Raw genomic sequence first — 13,883 nt, forward strand, 5'->3', positions numbered from 1 at the left:
TCAGTCTTGTAATAAGGGCTGCCCACTCAGCCGACGCTACCAGGCTGGCGGCACCGGCAAATAAGGGCGAGCCCGAGGTGGTGGCTGCGTCGTTGGCTGGTGAGCTAGATGAGGACGACGGCATTGGGGTCGGCACACTGCCGTGCTCAAGGCCTCGCCCCTGCTGCCGTTGGTGACCTACGTTCGGTGACATGCTCCATGGGGCTAGCGAGGATGTGGACAGCACGTCATGGCGGTTCAAGCCAAGCATGGTAAGCGACGCAGAGGAGGTTGGCCGGGGAGCTTGCCAGAGTAGCGGTGAGAGAACGCCGGAGTCGCGGAACCCTGCACCGTTGACGGTCATGAGAGCGCTCACATCGATGCCGGACTGCCCACCGCCGTACCGACTGTGCGCAGAGGAGTGCGGCGAGTCGCCCATGTGTGACTGGACGAGTGGAAGAGGGAGGGGGGTGGCAACAGTGGCCGGCAAGCGGTGAAGCGCGCGCAAAACTCCAAAGGAAAAAAGAGGGGAAGGGGCCAGCGGTGCACACACGAGGCGGAAGGATTTTGTGGACAGATCCGTGTGCGTGGGGACGGTGGTGGCGTTCGAATCCGTGCGAGCAGCGGTGGACAAGATGGAGGGGCGTTGGCGAACAAAGAAGGGGAAAACCAACAAAAGGCAGAGAAGAGAACGAGCCGCGAGTTGGGACTCTTTGTGGGTGTGTGGTGGTGGTCCGCCTGCGCGTCTGCGGGTCGCGGAGGCAGAGGGGAGGTCAGGCAGGGAGAAAATGAAAGCGCCGCGCAGGCGTGTGAGCTGGGCGAGCGCCTGCGGGCTTCCTCGCTTCGTCACTTCAGTTGTCGACGCACCCGACGCCCCCGCCTCACCTCTCGGCAGAAGAGACCCGTCACAACACACGCGCAAAGAAAAGGGGAAAATGAGATGCCGTGCCCTTCCCCGACGGCGGAGAACGAGAGAAAAGGGACGCGACGGCTGAGGAGGCGCACTCGAAGCGACGCGCCGCAGCAAACCCTCGGAAGTGAACAAATAAGAACACACGCCACCGCAGGTGCTGCCGGCCACGCACTCGGGGCGTGCCGAATTACCCCCCCCCAAAAAAAAAAAAAAGTGCCTCCACACTCGTTTACAGCCCTGTGCTGACGCTCCACGGACCGTGGCTGTGTTGGTGCACGGGATGACGATGCGGTGCGACAAACCGGCTCTCTACACGGAGTGGCGTTGCCCAGACCCCAAGCCCGGCCCCGGCTCTATGCCGGATGGGCTGCCGCGCAGTGCAGCAGACAAGGGCCGTCTGAACCCGCACCCACGCACGCGAAGGCACACAGACGCGCACCACCTGTGAGCCAAAGAAGAAGAAAAAAGCAGGTTCCGAACAGTGCCGCTGGCCGACCGATGGTGGGGTGGGCGTGAGCGGGCAAAGAAGCAAAGCGGAAGAAAAGGGACGAAAAGAGCGAGAGAGAGAGAGAGAGGGAGGGGGGAGGAAGAGAGACGAAGGGTGTGGGGAAGCGCATCATGTTGCCAGCAGAGACACGCGTGAGCATTGCAGCGAGGGGGGATGTCAGCGCTTCGTTGTGCACATGAGCATGTGCGCGCGCAGCCGCCCTCCCGGCTTTGGTTTTCCCCATTTGCTTCGGTGCCTCGCATGTTGAGCTGCTTGTCCAAGCGCGTTGCTGTCCTCTTGAGGCTCGGCGTAGCTGTGCGTCTATGGTGAGTCGCGCACCGTCCCCAAGTCCCCTGCCGTCACCAACGGAGCACCATAGAGAAAAAGACACTTATTTGCGCCCCTCACGAGTCCGTCGAAACTCAGCCAATCCACACGCGTCCGTGTGCGCTTCCTGAGGCATTCAGGCGAGCACCCGCTTACCTGGTCAGCACGTGTGCGTGCGTGCGTGCGTGCTTGTATGCTTGTGCGCGTGTCCACATACGCGACATGCTCTAAAGACACAGCATGCGACGCGGCACCCCACCCACGTGGTAAAGAGGCATAGTGAAAAGGACAAACGGCGGCAACGCCGTGGAAAGCGAGAGCGGCACTCGCCACCTCTCTAAACACGACACGTGCCACCAGCGGCGATGCTCATCCGAGCTCCACACACTCTTCGCTCACGCACGCGCACTCGCGGATGCGGCTACTTCACACACCGGACACCCACGACAGCCCAACGCTCAGCGTGCCCTGCGGATGCAGCTTCTCCGTGACTCGAACGGTCGCATGCGGCGAGTTGAGCAGCGGACGCAGCGCCACCTCCACCACGCCGAGGTTGGCTTGCACATTGGTCGCGCGCTCATCAAAGAGGACGAAGCTGACGACGCCAAACGCCACGAAACGGATCAGCGCCGGATCGACAATGACACGATGATCCACCGGCATCGCATCAAACACAGGGTCTGTGGTAAAGGCGCGGCTAGACGGGTGCACGACAGTGTCCCGCACGCAGTTGAGGGCCCCGAGAGGCGACGTGGCTGTGTAGAAGACGTAGGGCTGAGGCGCCGTGCCCGCCTCTGCGGAGCCGCCCAGGCCCTCGGCGCGGAACACTTGAATGCGCAGGTGGCACACGGTGCGCAGCGCCACCATGGCCGATTTAATCTCTGGCGCAGACAGAGTGAAGGAAGCCTCCCCGGCACGTGGGTCGGAAAGAGGGGCGCCTAGCAGGATGGGCAGCACAAGACGAGCACAGCAGAACTCGACCAGGATGCTCCCCACCGTCTGCCCCTCGCCGTCGATGAGGTTCAATGTGTCCTCCACCGGGACCTCGCGCGCATTCAGCAGCGATGCCCCAGGCAGCTCCGCCATGCCTACCAATCGGCTCGTCTCGCCGGCGGCGCAGTGCAACTGGAAGCAGAAGGTTGTCTGCTCGATGGCCGCCAGCGTGACAGCATCCTTTGCGAGACCTTCGTATTGGAAGCGCACGTCCACAACATCATCGAGAGCGCGTAGCGTCGGCCCCACCATCGCCTCGTAGTCCGCCAGCCCCTCCAGCGTGAAAAAGAATGAGACAGGGGCTTTGAGATTGGCAATGCCCAAGGAACGGCACATGGCCGCCTCCTGGCTCTGCAGCCCGCGAATAGAAAAGGTGATCAGTCCCTCGGTGTCGAGCCCGCTCGCTGCGGCGGCTGCCCGATACGCCTGCAGTTGCTGTTTGGCGAAAATGGTCTGTACATGTGTCACACGACCACGAAGCGCAATACTCTCCTCGAGTAGCATATCCCGCTCATCGCTCACCTTGCGCAGCATCTCGCGAGACTGCTCCACCTGCTCAGCCATCTGTTGACAGCGCGTCTCGGCCAATTCCAGGTCCATCGCGGCAGTGGCCAGAGCCTCGCGCATCTGGCCCTGCTCCCAGTCGCCGTCCCACGACAGGGCCTCGAAAAGATCGAGAGCTTCTCTCGCCTCCTTCGCCGGGGCCGCACCGGCGGTGTCGGCATCACCCCGAGACGTGGCAGCGCCGCCTCTATCAGCAGTACCACCACCAGCACCACCCAAGTCCGCCTCCCGCTTCGGTATCCGTGATCCCCTCTTCTTGATTGCCGCCACTGCCAGGGCTCGGTGCACGTCGTCGTCGGTGAGGTCGGCTCCCGCTGCAGCGGCCGCCGCGGCTGTGTGCCCCGCGAACGCAATCTGCGCCGACATTGTACTCTTCTCCTTCTCTAGCTTCGCTACCTGACCGCGGTAGAGCTGGAGGTCCTCCTGTGTGCTCTCCAACCGACGACGCAGCTCCGCAAGGTCGTGCTGGCAGTTAAGCAGCTTTCGCTCCACCTCCCGTCGCTCTCGCTCCGCTGTGTCGCGCATCTCCTGAACCTCTGTGAGACGACTGTCGAACTCAAGGCGAACCGCCGTCTCCGTCTCACGCTGGCACATCTGCAGTGAGCCAACGAGCTTCAGCAGCTCCTGTTCGATATTTGTGCACTCCGCCGTTTTGCGCTGCAGCGCCAGCTCCAACTCGTCCATCGACCCGCATCGCGTTCGCAGCGACGCTGCCTCGTGCTCCACCGTGAACAAAGCCCTCTTCGTGTCAGCGTGGGCTGTGTGCGCCTCCTTGAGTTCCTCGATGAGCCGGTTGCACTCACCCTTCAGCGTCTCGACCTGTCCTTGCGCATACTGGAGGCGACTGTTCAGGAGAGTGGCTTCGCTCGCCTTGCGGTGCACCTCCCCTTGTAGGGTCACCATCTCCATCGGGTCTGGACCGCCCGCCTCCACCGAGTTTGTTGCCTGCCTGTCTGCCTCCATGAGTCGCACCTTCAAACTCAGTTCCTGCTTCTCACGAGCGAGGGTGTCGATAGAGGCGCGGTACTGCGCCTCCAGCTGCTGCTGCAGTCCCTGCACGGCTTGGCTGGACTGCGCTTGCAGCTGCTGCTGGCCGAGTAGGGCGGCGTTGAGCTCCTCGCGTACCTGCTGAAGCTGGGAGCGGAGCTGTGCTGCCTCCTGCTTTGCCACGGCCAAGGTGGCTGCGGAGGCGTCAGCTGACTTGGTGGTTGCGTTGCTCGAAGCAGCGAGTGCAGTAGTTCGCGCCTTGGCAGCGGCCAGGGCAGCCGCGCGCACCTGCTGGAGCTCCAGCTGCGCATGCGCGAGCGCTGCTTTGCAGGCCGCCAGCTCAGCCTCGCTCACACCCGCAGCGGCCGTCGTGAAGCTTGGCGAGCTGCCCTGCTTCTTAAACTGCTTCGCTGTGTCCGGGGACGTGCCGGTGGGCGCGTGAGCAGGCTGATTCGGGTTCAACGGAGGCAGTAGCCCCCTTAACGACGGGGTCGCAGACGAGCCTCGAATTCCTGTCTCGGCCGCTGAGTGGGGTCGTGCGGGTAGTGCCGCCCAACACGGCGATGACACAGAGCCGGGAGATACCACTGCGCCGCTCTCCTGCGCCCGACGCCAGTCCGCGGCAAGGCGGCGAAACTGCGTCTGCACCTTCTTGAGCTTCTCTTCCAGCTCATTCTTCTGGAGCTTCAATATGCTGTTCTCATGCAGGGCGCGCTGAAGGCGATCCTCCAAGTCGCGCTCAGGCGTCACCGCCGCCGTGGTGGCGTGACGTTGCATAACGCCCAACGCACGAAATTCGTGTGTGCTTTGCTCCGTGTGTGCGTGTCGTACAGAGAGCAAAAAAGGGGGAGGGGAGGAGGGGAGGGTGTGTGTGTGTGTACGGAGGGGCACGCTATGCGACACGCTTGTGGTGGCGTGCCTTCAATACGCCTGTGCGGGTGCAACTCTAGGATCTATCGAGCAGTGCGCATATATATAACGTTCACGTATCTATGGCGGATGTCTATCGCTGGATGTATACACGTCTACGACCCTGCGAGTATGTATGTATGCCGGTGCTGCGGCGCCCCTGTGAACGGATATGATCAGCAACGAGTTGCCAAGCGCGCCGCTGAACAAGAACACAAACGGCGAGGAGACAGCTCTGCCGCACTGGATAGAGTTGGCAGAGAGGGAGGGAGGGAGGAAGGGAACGAATGACAGTAACACGCTCAGATTTACGCTCACGAGTGGCGCGAAACTTCGATGAGATGCGCCAGTAAGATAGCAACAAAGAAAAAGATGGGATATGATGATCCGCTGCCACGCTGCCAGCAGCTGCGACTCAGTCGCGCACCTGATATGGCGCGGCAGCGGCAGAACGAGGCAATACGCAAAGCCGGTATTGTGAGTTACGCGAGAGCGGCACGGACAATGCAATCGACAGAAGGAAGAGAAAGAGGAGTGCAAGGTGTGTGGAAGAAGAGGAGAACGGTGAAAAGAGCGAGCGCCCGCGGGAGGCGTCGTGGCGCACGTGCCATGCCTCGCATCAGCACGCAGAAGTGCACGTTTTTTATCGATGTGCCCATTCTCTCTGTCGTGGAACAGGAATTCGACTCCACTCTACGCGCGGTGCAGAGCAGCCGTAGACACACGCCGGCACAGCAACGCGCCGACCCGGTCATCGGAGAGCACGGCCCCGGCGCCTTCAAAACTCTACCCGCCCCACTATGCCGGTCGCCACCGGGTGCATCTCCGCCGGGGTGGCGCTCCAGCGCCCTACACCAGCCGTCGGCCCTGCGATACCGCGCACGGAGGCGTCCTCCGTCTCCCCCTCTCCCCATCAAGGGGGGACGGGACAAGTGTCGAGCGACGAGAAACGGACATGCTGACGCCGGGGCTCATTCGCTGGCCGTGGTTGGGGGGATGGCGACCTCATAGTGCAGCCACTCCTCCCTCACCCAAGGCCCTTACAAGGGGCGGTTCTCAGAGCGAGTTGCTTGTTGAATGATGTAAGCGTCGTCTTGCCAGCGAGTTGGATAGTAGCAGGAGAGGCCGAAGGGAAGGCGCGGGCGACCGGCAAGGCAAAGGCACGCCGCAGCCCTCCCGAGACCCCTCCCCTGTGTGCGCCAGTCACGGGTGCAGCGCCTGAACACACACACACGCAGGCATACGTCACAAAGGGCGTTTTCTGTTGCTCTCAGCGACGCGGGCGGCTGTACACGTTCACCTCCGCCCATGACGCGTCCCGCACACGACTTTGCTGCCGCTCCTGTCGCACCTCCGCCATCTCCTTGGCCACCATCTCACGGTAGCGCCTCTCCTCCTCGCGAATGAGGGCCGCGTTCGCGCGCTCCTCTTTCGTGCCGTGCAGCCGCCCGCTGCCGTCCTCCATCTGTGCGTAGTGCACCGAAATGACGCGATCACGGAACACCTTCTGGTCCATGTCTCGAATCACACGGTCGCTTGCTTCAAACGTCTTGTACGAAAGAATGACAACGCCGCGAAAGTTGCCGACGGAGTCGCGCAGCATGCGGGGCGGGGCAGCGAACGGACCAAAGCTCTCGAAGAAGCGCGTCACGTCGAACTCCGTGACGCGGTAATCGATGTTGCGTACCACCACCTTGGCCCCCACCTCGTGCAAGCCAATCACCGCCGCCCCGTTTCTCGGCGAGCCCGCTGCACCACTCTGCGCCAGCTCGTTACTGGCGTGAAAGACGCGCAGCTCCTTATTAAACAGCTTCACGCGCGCTCGGTAGAGAGCCTCGAAGCAGTACTTGGCGTCCTCGGCGTTCTCGAAGTCGACATAGCAGCGCGAGGCGCGCTGCGGCATGCCGTTAATGTTCACCTCGGTCGGCCAGCTAATGTTCTGGATGCGCCCGAACTGCAGGCACAGCTCGTACACGATGCCCTCATCACAGTGCTCGTCTAGGTTGGCAAAGCTTACACGCCGCAAATCCTCGCGTTTGTACGTGGCCATCGTGGCAAGCGGGAGGGGAGGGGGGAGGGGGGGGATTCAAAGACGCTGAGCCAGAATGAGTGTGAGGCCCGATACTTTCATTTCGCCCGCACGTGCACGATTACGTCACCACGCACGGTCATGCGACGTGCGTGGTGGGTGGTGGGTGGTGGGGGGGGGGGAGTGAAGTGGCGAGAAGGCGAACGGTTTCGAATGGCAGTAGTCACCGCAGAGGTAGAGAACGATGGAGAGGGGGGGAGGGGCAAGAGAGGGTGTAGAGTGGGAACGTGAGAAGCGCGCTGGGCACACCCCTCACAGGCGTGCATGCGCTCACATGTATGTTGTGCACAGCCGTGTCCCTCGCGTGATGTAGGGCGCACACGACGACGCGAATAGCAAAAGCACTTCGCATGGCGCTCCGCTGACGTTTCCCAGAGGTCACACTGCACTATCTTCCATGTGAGAGAGCCAGTCGTGTGTGCAGGACTTCTAGTATTTCTGTGCGTAGGTATGTGCACCACTCAACCTCAGCTGTGCTCTCCACTCATAGTGGCACTTGCCAGCAAGGGCAGCCTTTGGGGCGCGATACAAGTGACTGCACGAAAGCTCAGGATCGATCCCACTTTCTTGCTCTGCCGCCCGCGGCGCTGCTTAGCGCAGCCGTTATGCGTACGAGAGCAAGAGAGAGAGAGGTGGTGTGGTGTGGGGACATCATCATGGATGGCGTGCACACCGTCCCTCCCCCCTCCTGAAAAAAAAAACGGCACAAAGACGCGCGCCGCTTCTGCACGGCGCCGCAGCGCACGCGCACGCACCCATGCACATCCAAGAAACACTCACACACACACACACACACACACGACTCCACGCTGTGCCGAAGCGCTTGCGCGCCAAGCATGAGGGAGTTGCGGCTGAGCGTGACGGCAGCAGTTAGTAGGACAGCATGCCTAGTATGTCGTCCAGCTCCGCATCCTCGAAGCGGTACAACGACGGGATCAACTCCACAGCCTCTCTCGTCGTGGTCGGTCGAAGCGTCGTGAGAGCAATAATTTCGAAGGGCTTCATGCGCTCTGTGCGAGACTCAGATGATAGAGCAGCGGCGGACGGTGCAGTGCCCTCAGGTGGCAGCACTGCGTAGCCGTTCTCGTCAATCTGGAGCCCCGTCAAGTGCACGTTAGCAACGCCACCGCCACCGACGCGCAGCCGAAGCCGTTTCCCGTGCAGGCTGTTCACCATGCTCTCTGGCGCGCAGTCCTCCTGTAGGATATTGACCGCCTCACTGCAGGACTGAATCAGCACGCCTTTGATCTTGTCTGTCTCCTCGGCGCCGATGCGCTTCTCGTGAAGAATACGCGCTACAATGGGAAGGGACAGCGGCTCAGCGTTGCTGAAGACAGGGCCGAGGTTACCCTCGACGTAGCTCTCCTCCATTGGTATGCTTGTGTGTTCGTAAGTGCGTGGGTGTCGATGCGCGTATGTATCCCGCGGTGGTGCACGACCTGTTCACGTTACTTGATGTATGCGTGCGCGGCGTTCTCACCACAGTGGCACACAAAACAGCAGCAAACAGTAAAGAGAAGAAGGGCAAAGTCAGGCGCGGTGCAGTGAGAGAGAGAGAGAGAGAGAGACGGTGGAAGGAGGTGCGAGTGGTAGTGTGTGTGCCAGACGAGTCCCTACCCCACCGCAGAGAGATGAAGGATTCACACACCACGTCTCCTCTTTCCTCCGCGTTTGGTGCGCACGGCTTTCCCACACACGCCGACCGCGGCTGCACGCCTAGCGCTCTGACGGGGCACTGAACCCGCGTCGTGCTGTTGTTGTTGTCGCTTCATCTTCGTTAGCGGATGTTGCAGTTGCGCCTCGCAATGCACGTGAGATGGATTACGCAAAGCACGAGCACGCGAGCAAGAGAGAGAGAGAGAGAGAGAAGCGCTACAAAGTGCGGCGAGGGCGGTCTGCAGAGAGGAGGGGAAAAAAAAAATAGGCGGCACTGACCTTGTAGGCTCTCCTCGCTGTCCCAGCCCCACTCTTCTATCCTTGCTCAGCGACAAGCGCCACACCCTCAGGCGTGGCGCGGGCGTTTAGGACCCACAGCGGGCAGACGGATGCGTACGCCAACTACCATCAGGTCTGAGAGAGGCTCAACAGCAGCTGTGCCGCTGCTGCCCCCAGCGCTGTGTGGAAAGGAGGAGTGTCGGTGAAAAGGGCGGGCACTAGGCAGTAACGCAGGCGACCCGGCAGCCGGGCGGTGTGGGACAGTGCAATGAGGGCGCAGCGGCTCCGAGCCAGTGCCTCTATGCTGGTGGTCATGCTGAAGCGGCGTGGGTGTACGGAGCATCGGCCGCGTCACCACTTTCTGTGCAAGCAGAGACGCTCGTTCCTGTGCCGGCAGGACGTGACAAGCGTCGACTGCCTGCCTTGACTGCCACATTTCCGCCAAGGGCGCTCGAAGAAGTGACCTCTCCGACGAGGCACGACGGCCACGGGCGGCATCCACGCCGCTCCCGGCGGCGAGCATCTGAGGTGGATGCTGCGTGTGGTGCTGGTGCTGCCGGGGTATGGGCGACGACGTTGCCTCAACGCACGGTGTGCAGGGCCTTTCGTAGAGCCTCATCACGAAGCGCTTAGCAAACTCAGACATGGGGCGTGACACCGGCGGCGTTTCAGATGCCGCACGGGTCGCTCCACTACCTGCGAGCAACCGAGCGGTTGCGCTGTTGCGCGCGGCGAGCGCCTCGCTGACCGGGCACGGCATGCGACCAGCATAGGAGGAAGTGTGCGGAGTATGGCGCGGCCGCAGGGGGGTGGCAGCCTTCAACTCGGCACGTCTGCCTTCACCTGCAGCAGGCGTCTCGTGGGCTGTCTGTGCAGCACATGTCTCTTTGGTGAGGGCAGCGTGGGAAGGAAGCAAAACAGTGACTGGCGCCTGCTTGTTTTCGGCCTGCTTGTCGTCGTCGCTCGGTGGTAGCTCCTTGCTTTCCGAGGGCTGCAGGGGCGAGCTGGCCCGCAATGCATCGGTCTCGTCACTCATCGCATTCCCGTCAACCCCCGCAGCAGAAATATCGGCGGCGGAAGCAGCAGACACCGCGTGCCGCGGCACGGGCTGGGCCGATGGTTGGGGCGACGCCGCCTCCTCCGCACGGAAGTAAGTGGTCCCCTTCCACTCGCCGGCACCTGGCAATATTGGCACCGGGATGCTCAGCCGGGGCCGAGGCGGAGGCGCTGTCCCCGGCAGTGCGGGCGAAGGTACGGCGGTGGTGGCACCTATCCAGTTCTGATGCATAGCACCGACGTCTGAGAACGCTGGATGATCATGTTTGTGTGGTGGCTTGATTGCGTTAGCCACAACAGCGGCGGCAGTAGGTGCGGGAGCCAGTGTTGGTGGCTTGGCCCTGAACGGGGAGAAGTTCCCATCGGCGGACTCGTCAGCGCCTCCCTCGTGCGTCTCCTCGAGCAGCAATCCTTGTAGCCGCTGTAGCGCCGTGCACTGCGCCTGCTCTTCCGGGAGGGCGCAGTGGAGTAGCAGAAAACCGAGCGCGGTGTTGTCCTTGGCGGGTGTCGACACGAACGGGGTGGCGAACTCCGCTGCTTGCCTCTCAACGTGGGTGCCTTCGGCGGGTGCGACGGTCGGAGCGGCCAGAGGTGGAGAGGGGGGTGCCTGAGTCGCGACTAGGGTGTGCGCCACTATGGAACCACCGCCAGTCCCTTCTTCCTCCGCGCGAATCAGTTCATTCAGTCGCACCAGCTGCGGGAGGTCCGACGCGTCGGCGCCACATTGATCGATGAGAAGCGACAGCATCACCTGTGGCGCCACTGTCGTCTCTCGGTGTACACGTGTTTCCGAGTTTGGTGGTGAAGGGTTGCACGGTGCGCAGAGAATAGATGATGGGTGGTCGCTTGCTGTCCTCCGCAGACTCCACAAGCCAGCAAATCTCGGAGTGGGTGTGGTGCACTGCCCTGAAGGAGAAGGAAGGGGCAGTGAAGCAAATGAAGTAGAAAGACGGTGCGTGCGTGCAGAAGAGCGGGAGCAGCAACACCATGCAGCCAGGTAGTGAGCTGAACGGCATGTTCACGCACGCAGGAAGGCGTCGGCGCGAAGTCGAGTAGCTGCACATCATGGTGCACCTGCATCACATACCTCGGTGCACGCGTGCGCGCACGCCTGCACCCCACCCCACTCCCACCCTTCTCTTCGACACACGCAAACGCGCACACCCTGCTGGAGAGGCATAGAGATAGGCAAAGGGCAGCTGGTCTCTAAACGACTCCAGAGAGCACGAGAAAGTCAGAGAGAGTGTCAGACCTCCGTCGGGAGTGGGTGGCAGCTGAGCGAGGGACGGAGACCGTGCACTGCAATAGCGGATGAGGCAAGCCAGACTGTTCCGCGTACTATGTTGGCTGCGAAGCTCCTATGGCCACCTCCAATTTAAGGCCAACGCACACTGACGTCGTCAGAGCACGACGCGAACGTGCACAGAATGCAGGCACGCACACTCGGAAACCGTCGACCGCAGCCCACGCCGTCGCCACTCCGTCACTGCGCCCCAAGCACGAGGAGCTCAGCCTTGACGTCGGTCCACAAAGTAGTGACTACTGGCCCCTCTCACTCAGCGTCCGAGTCGTCAGCGCACCTCATCACGACTGGCATCGGCACAGGCGAAAGGCACGTAACACACACACACACACACACACACACACACACACACACCGACACAGACACTTGCGCAGTACCTAAATCACAGTTGCCCGTGTTGTGTGCGCGCACGTCATGCGGGGACTGCGCAAGCGCACCTCTGCGTGAGTTACCTTATTATTTCCGTTTCTTCTGCTTTCTCATGCACCACGTCCGTCTTCATTAGCGAACCCCCGCACGAGCTGTTAGGCGAGGGGTGGTGCTGGTGCGCTGTTGTCTTCCGCGTCCGCACCCCCTGCCTCATCCAGCAGCAAGTCTACAAGGGTGAGCGGCGCTGCCCTAGCACCGACACCGCCGGCATCAGCCATCGTCGGTGCGGTGGAGAACGCACGAGGGTCGGCAGCCGCGACGTGGTCAGCTGCCTCCTCCTGTGCCTGTGACTGCGCGGCCTCCCTGCGCCGACGCATAGAGGTTGCGGCAGCCGCAGTGGCGCGGTCGGCGAGTGAGTGGTAAAGGTCCGCAGCACTACAATCCTGCCACAGGGGCTCACCTAGTAGACTCTTGCCGGCCACCTCAACAAACTCCGCCAGCGACACTTTCAGGGGCTGTTGCCAAGAGTAGGCTCCATCGGTCAGCGTCGCCCTCTCCTCCTCTTCCGCGCGCTCAGCCATCTCTCGAAGCCACGCAGCGTGCGGTTGAGTGAAGTCGACGTCGTCATCCGCATCAGTGGGTTCGGCGAGGTCACTGATAGCGCACAAGGCCGCCTTGTTCGCCAAAGCGGCGGTAAGCGACACCAGGATCGAGCGCAGCCCATCACCTGACACCACCGCCGGCGGTGGTGCCGAGACGTTCGAGGACGGCGCCATTGACCCCACTTCTGTCGTGTCAGTCGAATCCGCGACCTCCGGTTTCACAGAAGCAGCGGAGGCAGCCGAAAGTTGCGCGGATGCCGCTGCTGACATAGTCTTGTCTTCCTCCCCACGCTGGCCCACGGTTGTGGCGGTGTACAAAGGTGACGCAATCCTCTGCGGCCACGACGAGCTGGAGGCAGCGTTACCGCCGCGCCCGCCCGCCTCGCCCCCCGCAGCAGCGCTACTGTAGGTGAAGCCGCCGCCGCCGTCGACGTTGAAGCCGGCCGGCTTACCCGGTGTTCCCGGGGTGCCGCCGCCGTCGCTGCTAACGCCGAAGTACGGAATGACGTGGGCGAAGGAGCACGCGGCATGGTTGTAGCAGTTGCCCTGGCGCCAGTTGAGGCACAGCTTCATGGAGGCATCCAGCTTGCCCTCGCGCCGAAGAGCGAAGGCTGCCTCGCTTCCCTGCGTGGGGCTGAGGTCATCTTCGGCCACCTGAATGACATTGTTTGCCGCTACCTGGACGGCAATGTGGTCGGTGATACTAGTTGGCTGCAGTAGACTCTTCGTAACATCTACCGCCTTCGATCGCGGCTTGTTGCGGCCCATGTTTGCCTTACTTTCGTTGTTTGCCTCGGCTCCCCAACCAAAGTGCGTGCTGGGCTCACGGCTGTCTTTCTCCTGCTTGCGCGCGTGCGCCTGTGCGTGGGCCTTGACTCACCCTCGCCTTCTCACCAGCACTGCGGAAGCGCGCGTCGGTAACGCGGCGGAATGTACCGCGAGCTCTTCGCTTCCGCTTTGGTTGCGGGGTTTCCTTGTCTACTTCCCTTGCTTGCACGCGCACGTTGGTGTTCTTCCCTGCAACATGGCGTGCAGGCGGCACGTGCGAAAGAAAGAGAAAGAGTGGAGAAAGTGGAAGCAAGCACGGCAGCGTGGCAGTGCAGGGTTGTTGTCATGCACAACCCACGCACACGCGCACGTTGCACCCAGACGGCAGGTCACCAAAGAGCAAAGGAAAGACAGCACAGACATGCAGTGGGGCACACGCAGCCGATAGCGAAGAGAAGGCAATAAGGAGAAGTGACAGAGAGAGAGTTATGAGTGCGTGCGAGCGTGTGCCAACGCACGTGCGTGCCATGTCAGGTGCTGCACAGAGAACCTTTGCAGCGCCGAGATCAGAGACACGCACCAGAGTGCGTGTGGATAAGGCG

At 62.0% G+C, this 13,883-nt stretch overlaps 5 protein-coding genes across 5 annotated transcripts; all 5 read right to left on the reverse strand.

Moving 5' to 3' along the window:
- Positions 1–2,132: 2,132 nt before the first annotated feature.
- Positions 2,133–5,027, reverse strand: LMJF_29_0380 (conserved hypothetical protein; the record flags this gene model as incomplete). Its single annotated transcript, XM_003722063.1, has 1 exon — positions 2,133–5,027. One exon carries the CDS (start codon positions 5,025–5,027, stop codon positions 2,133–2,135), a length of 2,895 nt encoding a protein of 964 aa, XP_003722111.1.
- A 1,402-nt stretch (positions 5,028–6,429) lies between these two features.
- LMJF_29_0390 (putative RNA binding protein) lies at positions 6,430–7,209 on the reverse strand (the record flags this gene model as incomplete). Its single annotated transcript, XM_003722064.1, has 1 exon — positions 6,430–7,209. One exon carries the CDS (start codon positions 7,207–7,209, stop codon positions 6,430–6,432), a length of 780 nt encoding a protein of 259 aa, XP_003722112.1.
- A 909-nt stretch (positions 7,210–8,118) lies between these two features.
- On the reverse strand, positions 8,119–8,619 carry LMJF_29_0400 (conserved hypothetical protein; the record flags this gene model as incomplete). Its single annotated transcript, XM_003722065.1, has 1 exon — positions 8,119–8,619. One exon carries the CDS (start codon positions 8,617–8,619, stop codon positions 8,119–8,121), a length of 501 nt encoding a protein of 166 aa, XP_003722113.1.
- Positions 8,620–9,250: 631 nt separating this feature from the next.
- LMJF_29_0410 (conserved hypothetical protein) lies at positions 9,251–10,987 on the reverse strand (the record flags this gene model as incomplete). Its single annotated transcript, XM_003722066.1, has 1 exon — positions 9,251–10,987. The coding sequence occupies one exon, from the start codon at positions 10,985–10,987 to the stop codon at positions 9,251–9,253; it is 1,737 nt and encodes a 578-aa protein (XP_003722114.1).
- A 1,079-nt stretch (positions 10,988–12,066) lies between these two features.
- Positions 12,067–13,281, reverse strand: LMJF_29_0420 (conserved hypothetical protein; the record flags this gene model as incomplete). Its single annotated transcript, XM_003722067.1, has 1 exon — positions 12,067–13,281. One exon carries the CDS (start codon positions 13,279–13,281, stop codon positions 12,067–12,069), a length of 1,215 nt encoding a protein of 404 aa, XP_003722115.1.
- Between the last annotated feature and the right edge of the window lie 602 nt (positions 13,282–13,883).

Source organism: Leishmania major, chromosome 29 (assembly GCF_000002725.2).
Source record: "Leishmania major strain Friedlin complete genome, chromosome 29".
NCBI classification, from domain to species: Eukaryota; Euglenozoa; class Kinetoplastea; order Trypanosomatida; family Trypanosomatidae; genus Leishmania; species Leishmania major.